This window comes from Salvia hispanica, chromosome 4 (assembly GCF_023119035.1).
Source record: "Salvia hispanica cultivar TCC Black 2014 chromosome 4, UniMelb_Shisp_WGS_1.0, whole genome shotgun sequence".
Lineage (NCBI taxonomy): Eukaryota > Viridiplantae > Streptophyta > Magnoliopsida > Lamiales > Lamiaceae > Salvia > Salvia hispanica.
In genome coordinates this window covers 5,386,480-5,404,834 of record NC_062968.1, presented here as the reverse complement: position 1 = coordinate 5,404,834, position 18,355 = coordinate 5,386,480, and the positions used below count along the sequence as shown (strand labels likewise).

At 35.0% G+C, this 18,355-nt stretch overlaps 1 protein-coding gene and 1 pseudogene across 1 annotated transcript; one reads left to right on the top strand and one right to left on the bottom strand.

The window, feature by feature from the left end:
- Positions 1 to 1,951: 1,951 nt before the first annotated feature.
- LOC125220239 lies at positions 1,952 to 8,858 on the bottom strand (annotated as a pseudogene).
- A 1,499-nt stretch (positions 8,859 to 10,357) lies between these two features.
- On the top strand, positions 10,358 to 14,775 carry LOC125221730 (protein NRT1/ PTR FAMILY 8.3-like). Its single transcript, XM_048123946.1, has 5 exons — positions 10,358 to 10,634; positions 11,415 to 11,520; positions 11,612 to 11,829; positions 12,888 to 13,444; positions 13,864 to 14,775. The coding sequence occupies exons 1-5, from the start codon at positions 10,584 to 10,586 to the stop codon at positions 14,669 to 14,671; spliced, it is 1,740 nt and encodes a 579-aa protein (XP_047979903.1). The 5' UTR covers positions 10,358 to 10,583; the 3' UTR covers positions 14,672 to 14,775.
- The last annotated feature ends 3,580 nt before the right edge of the window (positions 14,776 to 18,355 follow it).

Below are 18,355 nucleotides of genomic sequence, written 5' to 3'. Positions count from 1 at the left end.
TTTTTAACAAATGCACTTTATATTAGACTAGCTTATTACACTCACATTTTATTATAAAATCAATATATAAAAATAGGACTGACCTTCTACTCTTATCGGTGAAATAAGAATATTTGTTGATAGGCGAAAGGAGTAGTTCATGTTGTGAATTAAAAAATTTCTACCGAACAATTCATATGTGCCTAATGGATCCACGGTGTAGTCATTTATTTCAGTTTCATTTTAGGTTTATTTGGAAAAAAAATATCTAAAAATTAAAACAAAATGGTAAGAATAGTTAAATTTGAAATTTGAAAAAATATATTAACTGAAATTGATTTACAAAAAAAATATAGAAAATTACAAAAGTTAAAATTTCATATCTTCAAATGCAATATATTATACTCTCTTCATTCTCTATTAAATGTTTTAACTTTTTAATTTTTACATGTTCTAATAAATTTTCGTTTCATTTTTACTCTTTTCGATAAATGGATATCACATTACATCAACTCATTCCATTCATATTTTATTATAAAATCAATATGAAATAAAAGCATAAATCACATTTCAATAATTATTTTTTCACTTTCTTTTATAAAGTCAAACAATTATTTAAAATCTGCACCTGTCAAAATCAAAACAATTATGAACAGACGAAGAAAATAATTCACGTTGTGAATTAAATGTTTTCTTCTGACCAATTCATATGCCTACTGGATCCGCGGTGTAGTCATTTATTTCAGCTTTATTTGGAATCACAACTAAAATATCTAAAAATTAAAATAAATTGTAAAAGTAATTAAATTTAAAATTTGAAATTTAAAAAAACTATATTAATTGAAATTGGAACAACAAAAATTTCTTTGATCCTATCTTGTTGGAGTTGGCTAATAAGCCCAATCCTTGTGATGGAAGTTTGTCGGACCATATAATCTCGGAAAATAAGTAGTGATTTTCACATCGTGCCTAAATGTTTGTTATGCAAAAAAAAAAGTAGAGATCTACGCATACGAAATCAGCGTTGAAAAGTTACTTCACCCCAACATGAATTGTCGTAAAAAATAATCTGCAATGAGCCTTTCAGTGGCCTTGCATACTCTTGATACACAACCTCTTGTCGACATATAGGCATAGACATAGTAATACATTCTCTTCTTCTTCTTCTTCTTCTTCTTCTTCTTCTTCTCTCAACAATAGTTCATCATTTTATGCGAAATTCTTACAAATTCAGTGCAATTGCTTTATAGATTGATTATATGAGAAAATTCTCATGATTTTTACAATAAAAAAAATCGCACATTAATTAAATAAATTGTAAATCATTTCAAAGTAAGAAACAAATACCCCAAACATTATGCATCACCATCATCGAAAAATTAAATTATGCATCACCGCCTTGTCCAAGAAGAGAAACCACTGGTTTTGTGGGTTGTTTTGGTAAGGCATGAGAAATAAGTAAACATGATAGCGGGTGCGCAATTTATTACAAATTGATGTACCATGAGTAAAACTCACACCACATTCTGGCACTGTAAATACTTATAGCTTTTTCCTGCATGACATGTAAGAGTTGATGAGTATGTGTATAGAAATAAGCAAGTGAAACACAGTTAATGCGAAGATGGTAGAATTATAGCTAGTGTCAATTTTTTAGTCCATAAGTATGCAAATATATGAAAACATGTGAATCGTTCTTGCCAAAACGAGAAGCTCTCCAAACAAGCTTTTTGTAATAAATATGGACATGTAAAATTCTCAAACTTCTCTTAAGAATATGGAAATTGGTAGAGAGAATGTACTTGCAGACTACCGGAAAGAAATGCTCCTTACTCGCTTCATGACCAAAATTTTATCCAGATGTTTGTGCTATGTGGTGTTGACCTTTATTAAACTTTGGTTAGTGATGGGAAAGAGGAAAATGAATCCATGACATGGAAATTCTTGTTTACCTTTAGGAGAAAGGACACTTTCAAATGGTTGTTTGTGCTTCGAGCATATAGTGAGTCGAATGTGAACTGTGATTGATAGGATTGTTATGGCCCTGGTGCATAGGATGAAACTAAGCCTGATGTTCAAGTATTTGCATATTTTGTCAGCCAATAGTAATCCTTGCCTTAATGAACAAAATGAAATTATATCATCTATGAAGATAAAAACATTGACAAAGTCTTCTGCTAATTGACATTAAAATCCAACCAAAAGACAGATATAGTCTGCTCACATTCAACCCAGAAAATAACAATTCTACTTTAAAATACGTTAACGGGTAACTTTGTTAATGGACACACCTATGAATGTGGGGAATGCACAGTAATGCCAATTTGAATTAGAATCAACAATATGATACTCATTCGTCCACAAAAAATTGTCCATTTTTTTGGTTCCTCCACCAAGAATTAGTCTCATTTATATTTGTGGAAACTTACTCACCACTTTTTCTCTTTCTCTCTCCTATTTAACTAACTTTTTTATCTTTCCTAATTTACCAATTAGGCATTAAAACTCGTGTCTTCCACAAATGGGACTATTTTTTATGGATTAAGGGAGTACGTGTTTCTCTGTCCAAATAAACATAAGAGATTTTACTTTTGCGAGCCTTTATAAAGGACAAATGGTAAGCATATTGCAGTAAGAAAACAAGAAACCAGGGAAGAAAATAAAACAAACAAACAACACAAATAAACAAAATCAAGCCAAGTTGTTTACATGAGTGTACAAGACATATAAATGGTACAACCTCAAAGAAAAATTCTTATTTGCACATTTCATTTTGTGAAAGCATAATTTTAGGATAACACAGTCCTTTGAATGATATTAGTCAATACTCAATAGATGCTTTTCTGTTCCTCCTATGATTTTAAGACATAACAGAAATCCCCTGTATGTCATGCCATACACTACAAAAAAAAATTTCAGTCAAAGATCATTAACATATAATTCATCATTGGTTAAAAGATAGATACTTCTCTGTTCCTCGTGTGATTTTACAATCAATGGCTTTACTGGAATAAGCTGGTTCAACCTCTTCTAAAGCTTTAATTAGACAGTAGATGTATATGGAAATAAACAATACATATATTCCATGATAATTGATTTCAACACATTACTTTTACTCTCAAGCTTTCTTATCTCTAGCTAGAGAAGAAGTATCAAATGAAGCACTAACAAGACAACAAACTAATAACATAAATCAAACTGTAGTCACATGAAAAATTAATGCACCACAATTTACAATAAAAGAATATCTCACTTCGTTTGTTGCTCGATAACCTTGAGAAGTTGCCATTGAAGAAGAATTTTCAGGACTATGGAATGCCTGAAAAGTATGTTTGGAGTTTTAATATGGTAAAATCATTAAAATGGTGGGGCCAAGAATCAACATTCGACTGAAAGAATTCCCTATAGCTTACAGGCAAACAAGGCATATTGGAGTTAGAATTTGACACACCACGCCTATACTTGTGCCTTGGAGCATAAAGTTTGTAGTCTCTGGCAAAAACAGCAACGTCATTCCGTCCAGTCAACCTCTTAAACCTATTTGAGATATTGTGTAATAGATGGTCAAGAGTGACTGTCGCTATACTCAAAGCATACAAAATATTAGGCACAACATTTACAATTGAGATAACAGGATGTGCTGCAGAACAAATCAATTTGAAACATTCTGAATTTGTCTAGAAAAAATTCATGCAAACTGATGGCACGAAGATGAAAAAGAGCAGGTTAAAAAAACCCAAGAAGATGAATATCTTGCCCCTAAGGAATGAAAACCCCAACAAGGCTGATAGTTATATACCGATTTCATGATGATTTGATTTTATTGCAGGCCCCTTTTCCTCACAAGGGTGTCAGATATTGACATGCACATAAGTACAGATATAAATTAGTTAAACAAGGACAATTTTTTCAATTTGATACCCAAAATTTATGCTAATAGTCTTCCTATTTTTCTCCTATTCTAAGGGCTAATTCCTGGAGAGGTGAAAGATACCAACTTGGAAAGGAAGATTACTGAAGATGACATGAGATGGATTACCTAAACTCCAACAATTTGTAAGTTGGGCCATCCCACATTCAAAAAGTATGTGGTAATGTATTTATTGCTGGGAAATAAGGGAATATAAGCAAGTCATATAAGTAGCTAAGTTTTGTAATTTTTACCATCGTTTACGTAACAATCACATATTAAAGGTGGCAACGAGAGAGAACACTCAGCTTCCAATTAAAAATTAAAGAGTTTGAGTTGATAAAACTCCAAAAGGTGATTCTGAACATAAAGAATGAAATTCATTCAATACATATTTTTTCAAGACATAATATCGTGGCAAGCCAACCTTCGGTTAACTCAATACACAAAATAAGGAGCTTTTGTTTTGTTGATGCCTATTGCCGGAATCCACCATTCAACTGTAGTCCTAATACTAGTTATGTTGATCATGGTTCAACAAGATACAGTTTTGTCGCGCATTCTCCAGTTTCAAATAATTTCTTAATAACTCTGGGACGTGTCCTTTGTTTTCTGAACTTTTTACTTATGCATAGTGTATATATTATGAACCAACATTACTTTGTCCCCCACATACACTAATCACATCCAACAAAACTTTTCTAAAATAAGGTCTATCTAACTAATTTATGAAATCAAAACCACTCTATATTCAGTGATTTAATGATAAATCTATTGGAAATCAACCAGAAGTAAGTATCCAAGATCCCAAAAATTCCTACGTGTTCAGAGTAATGACAAATCAACTTGATCTTTGAAAGAATACTACCTAGTCAAGTGTGAGAGAGCTGTATAGAGTGAATACACCTCATTTCATCATTATCTAAAAGCATATACGGGCCTTCAAAATTTACAAGAACTAGTTTACGAAGGGCAGGACTAGGAAGGAACTCAGAACATACCACTCAACATCATCAATACCAATTTTTGTTAGTTTTTCAACGATAGCTAAACCATTAACCACCACAAAACGAACACGCTTTTCCTCCTGTATCACCAATACATGAAACTTCGATCTTGTTTCAAATGAAGTTGCTAACTCCCTTTTCTTAAATATACAAGTACCTACAAGTAGAATATCAACATGAGACAGGTTCCAAGACTAGTAACTATATAACTCTCCATCGCCAAAGAGACAAAGGATAACTCTGAGCAAATATAAATAAACCGTGTAGAAAGAGCAACATGCATGATAGATCAATTATTCCATCTCAAATCCAGATACTATATAGAGCTCTCCTAATTCACATAGTAAAAAAATTCATCTTTCCACAAGGAAAAAACCTATTCAAATAAGGATTTTAGAGAAGCAAAGACACTATGCAACAAGGAAATGAATTTTGTAACATTAATTGGCACCTTTTGGAATTTCTAGAAGGCAACTTCAGTTTTCTATTTAGTTCTAACGCATGAGGGAAAATAGATCAAACCTTTTCTAGGAAATTTCTTTGTAAGCTTTAAATACAATCCACCAGCACCTTCAAGGGCTACACCAATGGTCTTCTCATGGATGCCACTCATTGAAGATAATCTTGTGTTAACTTCATTGACTAGCGTTTCATACATATTAGCAATATACATTAATGGCAAGGCATAGTTTGCATCGCCTATATATCGAATCTCTTTGGACTTACTCTTGCTTTCTTGTTAGGATTGTTGCATCATGTAATCAGTGTCATAATCTGACATCTCAATAACATGTGGATCAATAAAATGATTCACAACGATGTCCATAAACCTTGCCCTAGCTGTTTCAATTGGTGATACGCCTGGGTAAAAGGGTACCAGTGTTAGATTGACATTAGATTATCCGAAACTGCTCCAAATTCTAAGCTATTAAATGGAATAAAAATGTCACCATCAATTGTCAAATTTGAGTAGGGGCCGCATGAAGACCTATTTTCTAGACTACTCCTTTCGTCCTCCACACCCACGTTGTGAAGTGGCAAAGAGCTTTGGTAAGGCTCGCGCATGCAGTCCTACATTCAAACAACAAAATCATCATGGTCAATTTGATATTGTGATCAACAAAATGAGCAGACAAACTTTTTTGTGCCGCTTGAGGAAAAAGAAGCGGGTAATTTGATATGCATATATGAACACATTTACAACAAACTTGTTCATGCAAAGAAGTACATCTGTTTTTAGCTATTGAAGAAGCTCCAGTGTTTGCAAATTTTGTCAAAATCAACAAAGAAATGATAGGAGAGAAACATGGAATTGTCTTGGTAGTGGGCAGAAGGAGAGACATAATCCATTCAATATCTTAATTAACATGTCCCCTACAACAATAACGCAGCATCAAACTCAAATTTTCATAACGTACATTAATTCCCCTAAACCCTAAGGAAAAACAGTTGAAATTGCATCAGAATCAAATCATTTATCACGTTCCACGAAATCAAGTATGGCATTCGCAATCACAACACCACGACCTAAATATAAAGAAGAAAAACTCTAGTTTGGTACTAACACTCACGACAACGGAGGAATGGTCATCGTTATCGTCGGTGACATCATCAGCCGTGGTTGGCGACATCATCGCCGAGACTGGGGTCGTGCAATGAGGTGCCGATGTAGGAGTTCACCGCGGGAACTCTGCCCCCCTTCGCAAGCAGCAGCTTAAAACCCTAATCGCACAGATCAGTTGAAAAAGGAGGGAAACGTAAGAGGGAAATTCAACGGCTATCCAGACAAAATATTGTCTCTGAGAATGTGTGTGTGTTCAGGGCTTACCGAAGCTCAATCTGAGCCTGCTGCCGTTGAAACCCTACCGACCTTTCAAACCGGTGGGTCACGAGTCACGACTCAGTAGGGACATCGGTTTGTCTCCTTATTTTTGTAAATTTATTTACTTACTCTCGTAAAAATAGGACACTTTTTTTTTTATAGTATATCTTATAAAAACAACTTATTTTTATTTATGAAAAGTTTTCCAATTATATATATATCACTAGATACCAATATTAAACACAAATAGTAATGTGGATCTCATCTGCTAACACCATTTGAACTACTTTTTTTCTTTCTCTCTCCTTTTTTTTTACCAATAACTAATTCTCATGACATCCCAAATATCTTTTATTTTTATGTTTAAATAAAATAATTAAAATAACGAAAACTACAAGCATTACTCGGGGATGCCCGAGGGATACAACCAACTAGCCTAAGCTAGCGAGCCGAGGAGAGGAGAAATTACAACTGAACTTGGGCATATCCAAGGGCTTATATCAAGCCGGTGTACATCACAGACCAAACAAAGAGCCTGTCCCTAGAAAGCCTAGGGCTTAGACAAACGTCCTTGCCAAGTAGAGGTTTAAAAGGGAACATAGGCATACCTATGTGGAGGCCGTTCGCGTCTACCCCCGAAACCACAAACAGGAACCCTCCAGCGGTAGAGGACGGGCCTCATCCCAAATATCGTTATTTGTATGGAACGGATGGAGTATTTCATTTAGATAAACTACAAAGGAGTTCTGGTCAGTTTGATTTTTTACTTTTGATGTTCATGTTGATGTAATCGTCAGCAATCTTGACTCTTAATGTTATTCGTCTATTATATACTCCCTCTGTCACACAATAAGAGTCACATTTTTCCATTTTGGTCCGTCCCACAATAAGAGTCACATTCACTTTTACCATAAATGGTAAGTAGGCCTCACATTCCACTAACTCCTTTCACTCATATTTTACTATAAAACCAATATAAAAAAAATGGGCCTCATATTTCACTAACTTTTCCAACCTACTATTCTTTACATTTCTTAAAACTCGTACCCACACCAAATGTGACTCCTATTATGGGTCGGATGGACTATGTCTTTTGGGGTTATTCTATTTGTTATATGCATGATGTATAGTGTTTGATTTATGAGATTGAATTGTAACTCAATCTTAGATAGATACTCACTTGATAATTAGTTATCCCACCACTCAACTAAAATAATCTCACAAACCGAACAACCACTCTTTTTACTAATCATAGGCATGCACCACTTTTTACTCCATCTCTGAATACATAATTACAAATTAAAACTCTAAAAATTAAAAAAATGTATGATTAAATACATAATTTAAATCTTAGAAATTAAAAAAATACATAATAAAAATTCTAAAACAATTCCGTCAGCGACTATGGAGGAGTTTGTAGTTGTTGCGCAAACGACGAGGTAGCATCAGGGGCAGTCCCAATTGAACTCTCAGATGCTCAATTCCTTGACAATATGCTCGAAATTGGAACAACGTTATACGGGAAGTGTCGGCCGTTGTGGCGGCGAACCACAGTCCCATTAAACGGTTATACGCCGCTCCGAATGGGATCGACTGGCTTGGTTCACCTCCTCCCCTTCCTCTAGCTCTAGCCGCCTTCGCACCAATCTAACGACGTCGCCCACCGGAGATCGAGCCCCCTGAATCGACTCCTGCGGACTGGCTAGCGACCTCCTCGTCGCCGGGCTTAGATCGGCCACCGTACCACCTGAGTGTATTAGGTTTCTGCCCTATTCTTCATCCGTTTCGAACTAGAGTCCATGCTAAACTCGATGCCACCTGCCCACCTACCGATATTTCGATCCTTCGCCCAAGTATTGTCATACTTGAAGGCCCGCCGGGTGTCTTGTTGGAGGACCATCATAGCTGCCGCCCTCAAAAGGTCAACTTAACTTGTTCTCTAGTACTGCATTTATTCATTCCTGAAATGTCATTAAAAAATTTCGAGGAATGCCATAAAATTTTTTTGAGTTTGCATCGACTCGTACGAAATGACGGTGAAACATCTTCACTGTGCGAGGGGCGTTCCTCTCGGGCGCTTATTGTTGTAGGTGTTAGTTACCCTCGCCCAAAAAACATTCTGGTTTTGTTGGTTCCCCATGATCGGATCCTCCAAAATGAAGATCTACACTAAAGTTAGTGAAGCAAGACAAGATCCCGAAGGATCTAAAACTAAACGAGAGACTAAAGAAAAACAAATATAGGAATGTGTCCCATGTCACAAAAGCGACTGCACCGACCAAGGACTTCCACAATCTCAACCAATGTCACAAGATGAGCACCGCCAAATACTCAGAGCCAAAAACCAAGGTTTCACCGACTACCGCACACCGCAACCAACTCAACGCACCGATCCTTACCAAACTCACAGATCTCACATTCAGAACACACAAACTCACAGGAACACTCCGAATACCGGCGTACCTCCCCCGGTTTAGCCGAATAGACCCAAGGATCCGTTCTAGCGCCGGACTTCGCAAGGAAACCGAATCAGTTATCTCTGATAGAGAGTACTACCGATTGAAACTCACTAAAGAAGAGAACAATCGGTCGGAAATGACGATCGGAGAAGAAAACCAGTGAAATCGCCTAGAGGGAGAGAGTAGAGAGAAGAAGAGCGAATTGTCACAGAGAGAGAGAGAGAGAGAGAGAGAGAGGTGAACCGAATGAGAGAGAACACAATGAGGCGGTTCAATTAACCTCACATAAGAAGCACACCCGAGATCAGACAACCCTCGCTCACGATCCGCGCCGAGATGCCACATAACAGCCATCAGAGCACCCCGTAAATCATAGGTTGAACTTGGGTTTAGGCCAACACAAGTGATTGGGCCTGACTCATTTAATTCACAAGTAACTGTGCCAAGTCAATAAATGACAAAGTCTAATACAATAGGTCCACAATCCACATATTCCAAACATCTTAAATATTCCCCCCTCCCTGAAAATTTATCTTTTATTTCTATTTTCGTCTGTCCCTAAAAATTTGTCACCTTTCACTTTTACCATTTTTGATAGTAGACCTCATATTCCATTATCCTAATTTCCACTCACATTTTATTATAAAACTAATATATAAAAGTAAGATCTACATACCACTACATATTTCAACTCACTTTTTATTACATTTCTTAAAACTGGTGTCGGGTCAAATGGTGACAAATTATGGGGGACGGAGGTAGTAGTTGATTATCGATGGCTTACTTATCGACGTGGAGTTAATATCAATTAATCTCACAATTCCAATTTTAAAATAACAAACTTTAATTTATTTACTATCATTTATTAATAATTAGTTAAAAAGCAAAATATAATAATTATCTATTCAAAATATAAATCAATTTTATGTCAATTAGTTTCGTAAAATTTAGACTTGTATAACTCGCATGTCACATCAAAGGGACTTTACACACACAATTCCAACGATTCTAAATTGGGTACAATAAAAATAATAGAAATAATCAATGTCTTATCTCTTTTAACAAGCATCTAATATAAAATCCACAACCATATATGTCAAATATATTCAACATGCATCTAAATTCTTCCATATTTGTTAATCAATATAAAATCCACAACCGGCTGTTTCGCAAAACAAAGGAATTTTTTTTACAAATTAAAATGAGTATCTAATTTTGTTTCGATTCCCCAAAAACATTGAAACAGCATAGGGAAAATCAAAGGGATGAAAAGGGACGCAATCATTTTCTACACTGATAATATCCTTCACTTCAAGCAATCCTCCTCCTCTCATCGCCTCTGATCTCTCCAAAGTCTCAATATAAGCACATAAATTGCTCAAACAAATATCAACTCTTCATAGCTAATGGGTAGTCACGAGGAGGAGAGATTACTTCTAGAGGAGGGTCTTGTAGAGGTGCTTCCCCTCTCTTTTGATTTTTGTTTTTACATTAAGATCGTTTTAGCTGTTTGTTATCAGTTGATTTCAACTGTCTTATTTGCTGCGTCAACATGTAGTGGATTGAATCGAAATTATTTAGTTACATTTGGTCAAAGTGTAGATATATTTGAGTTGCTAGGGATTTTATTCTGTGGATCTGAAATCATGGTAGTTAATGTTTCTCTGCTGAAGGGTATTATTCTCTGCATCCGGTAATCTGTTTTTGTTAGGTAGGCGAATTATTCCAAAAAAGAAAAAAGTTATTTCTTTTTTATTTTTATTTCTAAGTATCCTCCTGTTTTGGGGCTATAAGGGAGGTGGTGTGTATTTTGTTCTAGGAAGTGGGTTTTGCCGATTTACTGTGGCTACTGTGTATTTTTAAATTTTGTATAATCAAGTGACCAGTCTTAAATTCTTAATATGTTTGGGTTGTTGACTTGGCAATGCTTCTGCTTGTTTTCTCATGTCTTTCTCCATGAATTGATAGGTACTCTTCGTTTTTTCTTTTCCGGGTTTCCCCCAAAATTGTGATATGATCATCCTTCAATTGATTTGAAATATTGATCTTACTTGTTTAACTTGTTATCAAGATTGAATCATGGGACATAATCCTGATGCTAGGTTGATGTAAAATTTTGTGAATGCCTTTTGTTAAAGAGAATATACTAAATTCTGACTCCTGCAAAGTGAATCTCACATATATAACTTGAAGTTGATTAATTGACTGGAAACTGTAATTTTGCTGTGTTTATGTAGAGCGGAAGTGATGGGCTATATACTGGTAATGGTTCAGTTGACTTCAAGGGGAACCCTGTTCTGAAGAGCAATACTGGAAATTGGAGGGCATGTCCTTTCATTCTAGGTATTTTAAGTGCTGTATTAATTAGATAGTTGTTAGTTTTTCTACTCAGTTCTGATCTTTTATGAGTATGTAAATTTGTAATGTATGGCAGGGAATGAATGCTGTGAGCGTTTAGCATACTATGGGATTGCCACTAATCTTGTTAGTTACCTCACAAAAAATTTACACCAAGGGAATGTGTCAGCAGCTACAACTGTGACAACATGGCAAGGCACCTGCTATCTAACTCCCCTTATTGGGGCTGTCTTGGCCGATGCTTACTGGGGAAGATATTGGACAATTGCTGCCTTTTCCACTCTTTACTTCATTGTGATCTCCTAAATTCTATTCACCATTATTTACATTTTTTCTACTACTGCATTTATTGGCTTAATGTGCTAATCATCGTTGACCTATTTCGGCTGCACTTTTTTTCTCAGTATCTAAGTTTGAATGTTGTAACCAATAACCAGGAGAGTTATTTCATTCAACTTTCTCCTATATATTGTATTACGCTCCTTTGCAAATAGTTCTCTAATCTCTCTGTTCTCTCTTACTAAACAAAGATATAAAGTTGAATTATTCTTGCGGCATCTTGAAATTGATTTATCCCAACCAGTCCAAAACATGAAAGACATCACAATATCCTCATTTTTAAAAATATTTGGTGCCTTTGACCACTTTTTGTCCCTTAGAACATATTTAGCTGTTTGGGAACACTTGATCTCCCGCTAGTTCAAGCAAACTTGTATTTTGAATCTTCTGCAATTTCAAATCAGTCTGACCTTTTGTTGAACTGGTAAAAGTAAGCAATAACGAGGTTTCTAGCATTGTAAATTTGTTGTCTAGAAACTGAGGGCAAGCAATGAAGTGATTTCCAGGTTTTTTTTTCCTGTAAATTAATATGATGCAGCTATATAATGGAATTTAGAATGTTTTTGAGTGGTGAAGAATAGCCAGTATTATTATGTTTTAAGTATATAGGCTTGTTTTTAGCTGTCTGTATAGTTGATCAGCATTCAACTTTTAAGTATTGTGTCAATCCTCTGGAGCAAATAGAGGTGTTGATCTGGTTTCCTACTAAGGATTTAACTCGAAGCATAAAAAAGTGTGGGTTATTTCCTTAATCTGCTGCAAATATGCAGATTACAGTTTGAGCTGTTTTTTTAGTGGTAAACTATGATAGTCTTTTTTGTTTCTTGCATTAACCATACATTTTTAATGAGCTTAGATGTTTTCATTATCCAGCATCAGTGTATTGATATGCCAGCCCTTATATTAACCTGATGGTATTAAAGTTTTTTGCAACTTCTATTTTCTCTGCATACATCTCTTGCTTCTTTAGTTGTTCTTATCTTATTATTCCGTTCTGAACTTCTCTTGTGAAGGGAATGTGCACGTTGACAGCATCTGCAACTATACCATATTTCAAGCCTCCTGAATGTGTTGACTCGGTATGCCCAGAAGCCTCCACTGCTCAATATGCAATATTTTTCTTTGGGCTATATCTTGTAGCACTCGGAACAGGAGGAATCAAACCTTGTGTTTCATCTTTTGGGGCAGACCAATTTGATGATACAGATCCTGTAGAGAGTGTTAAAAAGGGTTCTTTTTTCAATTGGTTCTATTTTTCCATCAACATTGGTGCCTTGATATCAAGTAGTTTGATTGTCTGGATTCAAGATAATGCTGGGTGGGGCCTTGGTTTTGGCATCCCTGCTTTGTTTATGGGATTTGCTATAGTAAGTTTCTTCTCGGGCACCAGTCTCTATAGGTTCCAGAGACCAGGAGGAAGCCCTATTACAAGAATGTGTCAGGTCCTGGTTGCATCATTCCGCAAATGCAATTTGGATGTCCCTGATGATAGTAACCTTCTATATGAGTTACCTGATAAAAGCTCTGCAATTCAAGGAAGCCGGAAATTGCTGCATACTGATGAACTAAAGTAAATTCTCTTCTCTTTACATAATTAATTAACTTTGTTTTGATGATTAGAACTTATAACTCTGCTTACAGTTTCTCAAGATCATTGATATCTTCTGCTTTAACAAAACTTTTCTGCATTACTGCTAATTCTTACTATAATATTCCCCTATCATGTATGTATAGATTTCATTCGAAATTATGAAGCAAATGAAATAACCAAATTTACTTTATATGCCTTTCTGTATACACGCACATTGAAGCATTTCCATAGCATGACAGTTGTTGCCAAAACTGTAATTAGACCATTGTTACTATTTACTTTTCTTGAAGCTTCAATGGTTTTGTTTCTCCAACATATGATGACCACATTCTCTTCTAAGAAATAAAACTGCCAAACATTGCTTTTGGTATATCTGATAATGCTCCTTTCTTCTGAAGGTGCCTTGACAAAGCTGCTGTGATTTCGGAAGCTGAAAGGAAGCGCGGAGATTATTCCAATGCTTGGAGTCTCTGCACAGTAACACAAGTGGAAGAACTGAAGATCTTGATACGCATGTTTCCCATCTGGGCCACCGGAATAGTCTTTGCTGCAGTCTATGCTCAAATGTCGACAATGTTTGTGGAGCAAGGCATGGTGATGGACACAGCCATCGGTTCCTTCACTATCCCAGCAGCTTCCCTGTCGACATTTGATGTCATCAGTGTTATCTTCTGGGTCCCAATGTACGACAGGGTCCTTGTCCCAGTTGCCAAAATGTTCACCGGCAAGGACAGAGGCTTCACGGAGCTGCAAAGGATGGGAGTTGGCCTATTCCTCTCGATTCTATGCATGTCGGCTGCTGCTATCGTAGAGATCTTTCGTCTGTCATATGTGGTAGATACAGCAGCTGCTGCCCCAATGAGTATCTTCTGGCAGATACCGCAGTATTTCCTGCTCGGGGCTGCTGAAGTTTTCACATTCATCGGGCAACTTGAGTTCTTCTACGACCAATCACCAGATGCCATGCGCAGCCTGTGCACGGCCCTGTCGCTCCTCACAACTGCGCTGGGCAACTATTTGAGCTCTTTCATCCTCACTGTTGTCACATCTCTGACGACGCAAGGAGGGCAGCCCGGGTGGATCCCAGACAACTTGAACATCGGCCATCTCGACTACTTCTTTTGGCTTCTAGCAGCTCTCAGCTTCTTCAATCTGGTGGTGTATGTGTTCTGTGCAAAAATGTACAAATCAAAGAATGCATCATGAAATTCGATCTCTGTATTCTGCCACTTAGCAAAAGCTTTGTGTAAAAATATGCATACTGGTTTTATTCAGATGGTAATGTTTAAGTTTCATCAGCTTCAGCTCAATACATTTCTCTATATTGATTACACAACTTCCGTTTTCTGTTTTAATGTTTTGAAATTTCGTGCATTTATATCTTCAGCAGTATCTATATTACTTATGATTAATTGAAACTGCAAAGTAGAGTATTTTCATATATCCTAAAATTCATTTTATTCAGTCCCTTAATTAATAATTATTACTATCATTATGTATAATGCAACTGGGTATCGATTGTTCCTTAATTCAAATGAGAATTGATCTGATTTTCGATAGAATTGGACAAATGGAGATTTTAATTGATTTTCAATTTAATCGAACAATTAACTTTTCATCATTGAATAAATGAAAATAATTTTTAGAGTAAAGGTCAAAATTGGTCCTGAACATATATTTATTTTATCATTTTGGTCATAAACTTTATCTTTTGAATTTTTTTTCCTCCGTTAATATTTAACGATCAACAATTTTAATCACAATTTTGAGACTACTCACTCCTAATCATAACCTTTAATAGCAACCCCCTCAATTGCAAGAACTGCTACTCCATCCCCACCCCCTCCCCCGACCGCTGCCACCTCCGCACCTTCACCGTCTATGGAAGATTCGACAGCAACTCCCACTCCCCTCCTTCGACGTCTCCGTCGAGGAAACTCTCATCTTTTCCTTCCGCTCCCCCTAGCCCCAATCCGTCAGAAATAAATCATCTTCTTTATACGGACTGCTTACTTATACAAACTTTTTTACACTAATACTCTAATAGTACATTCAATTAATTTTTCTCATTGTATTTAACACATTAATTGGCAATACATTGTCTTGTAAATCCCAGTAACCAGTAAATATAACATCTTTATTGAGATGGATAAATTGTGTTATATGACTGCCCATAATAAAACATCTCCACGGAGGTGGAGCCGCCGGAGTAGAAGCTGTCGGAGAGCCAGGGAGTGTGGAAGGCGTCGGTGGAGTCAGCGTGGCAGTCAATGCGAATGGTGTATGTGGAGAGAAAAAGGGAGAAGAGGAAAATGAGCATATGAAAAATTCTAGTTGAAGTATTCTGAGATTGCCTTAACTTAATCGAGGATTGGATTAGTCAATTGATGAATTGAATTGATGAAGAGATGGGTGGCGCCCATGGAAACTGATTGCGCAAGAGAGAAGAAGAGAGATAGGATGGGAGAGAGACGAAATTTTTATTTTCTAATTTATTTTATTTTAATTAATTATAAATTAATATTCTAATTTAGTCAAAATTTCGTTAATTGTCCGTTGACCGTTAAATATTAACAGAACTATTAACGGAAGACCAATTGTGATCCGATTTAAAATGTACAGGACAAAAAATTCAAAAGATAAAATTTAAAATTAAAATAATAAAATGAGCATATATTCAAAACCAATTTTAGCCTTTACTCTAATTTTTAAATTATAGAATAAGTAATGTTGATTGTTGGTTGATCGACTCGTCACAGTTTTTTAGGAGCTTATTGTTGAAGGTATTTAGCAATTTGATTTTTCATTACTATTAGATATTCTTTTATTTAAAATTTGATCATGTAAATGAAAATATTAATATTAATATTAGTAAGTTTTTATACTATATAGTCTTAAAATTCGTGTCGAACTTAAATGAGATAGTAGAATGTGAGTCCTATTTTTATAGTATTAGTTTTATAATCAAATGCGAATGGAAAAATGTTAATAAAATGTTGGGCCTATAACCATTTATGATATATCCTAACTGGGACTACTAAAGTGAGACACTGAAAAAATATTCAAATTGGGACTGCTAAAGTGGACCGGAGAACGTACAATTTTTTGTTTTGGGTAATTACCAAGGGTATCCTCCGGCGGACACAATGACTATTCTTCGCGCTGATTTGTAGACACCTCAATAGATGAGATAGCTGGCCCAAAGATTTAAGATTACTCCATACTAGAGGCAGATAACTACAAAATTTTAATTAATTGCAAAAATTTACCATCAAAATAGAACGCAAATTAAATGAGGTGGTCCCAAGTTTTTATATTATAAAAAAGTAAAAAATTCAATATACCAGTAACAACTTTATCATAGCCATTTAACATCACTCAACCTAGGACGATAACTAATATAGTAATTTTGATTACTAGTTAACTTAACTTAGTATATAAAAAATTTCAACATAATTATATGAGTCATTTATATATAACTATACAAATATCAACATAACACAAAAGACATAGTTTATATACTCATATGACTGTGTTGACATTTTTTATACACTAGTTGACGAGTTATCAGAATTATTACATTAATCAAATTGCTTTTATGCTCTTAATTTGTTTATTATATTACTCTCTTCGTTTCATTCAAGATGTCCACATTCTTGGATTTTAGGAGGAGTTGTTAGGTGAAATAAATAGAGAGAAAAAGATAGTTGAATATTTTAATGAGGAGAGACGAGAGAGAGATTTATTTATAAATATAAAAAGTGAACATCTTAAATGAGACAAATTAAAAAGGAAAGGTGGACATCTCAGTGAAATAGAGGGAATACTAATTAATTTGTCTCTATTAGCATGCTCAATGAAGAGGTTTCAGAAAAAGGGATATTAAATTCGCAGCATTTCAGAATTTGAGGTTAAATATGCTGATCTTTTGAAATATGAGATTGTGACATGCGAATTTTTCGGTGAATTTTTATCTATTTTCTCTTATTTTTTCTTATTATTTCTTTCACAATGTTTATGAATTGACCAAATTATCCTAATATTCACCACAATTTTAATATTTTTTGCTTCATTTTTTCACTCAATTTTGATATTCACACACTTTTATACAACGCCGTATAAAATGTGCAAGAAACTAGTAACTATTTCACATTCAGATAAAAAATTGCTTCTATCCAAACCGAAGATTTCAAATAACAACAACAATAATAATAATTTTGTTGAGACTTGAGAATGAAGAATATTGAAATGATAGTAATATTATTATTCATAGATAAAGTTGTAAATGACATGAATTTTAGTGCATAATTGGTAAAGTAAGATAGAGGAATGAAAAATTTGGTGGAAGTAGTGTTAGTGGATTGTGATAAGATCCATATTTAGAATGGCATGTAGGTTAGAATTAATTTAAAACTATCCATTTTTATAATTAATCTAAGTTTGATGGTCAATCCAAAATAGTATAATTGGTCTATTTTTGTGGGCGTAGTATATCCTATCTTGCTAGTTAATTGCTTGATACTAAGAATATATCTAAGAAGTGCGTACACTTTAGGAGGCATGGCACTTGGAAGATTATTGGATGCATTGTGGAATCCAATGTTAATTCTCTGGAATTTCTTTTCGACAATAATTCACAAATCAAAACTTGTCACATGCAATTATAAATCTTCTCCGAATTTCAAATAATGGACACAATATTAATCTTCTCCGACTATCAATAATAGACACAATATTGTTGCTCCATCTAGCTTCTTAATACAACTTTTTGAATGCGAAAAATATTAAATTTTCTTACTTAAGATTTTATACCACTAATTACCCAACACAGTCACAATATCAGGTGTGCTTCAACATGTTACTGCACATTTTCTTGGTTTCTAGTTTGGA

Coding starts and splice junctions, on each gene's coding strand:
- LOC125221730 (XM_048123946.1), top strand. CDS start 10,584: ATGGGTAGTCACGAGGAGGAGAGATTACTTCTAGAGGAGGGTCTTGTA. Junction 10,635..11,414: donor TAGAGGAGGGTCTTGTAGAG/GTGCTTCCCCTC, acceptor GTGTTTATGTAG/AGCGGAAGTGATGGGCTATA. Junction 11,521..11,611: donor GGCATGTCCTTTCATTCTAG/GTATTTTAAGTG, acceptor AATGTATGGCAG/GGAATGAATGCTGTGAGCGT.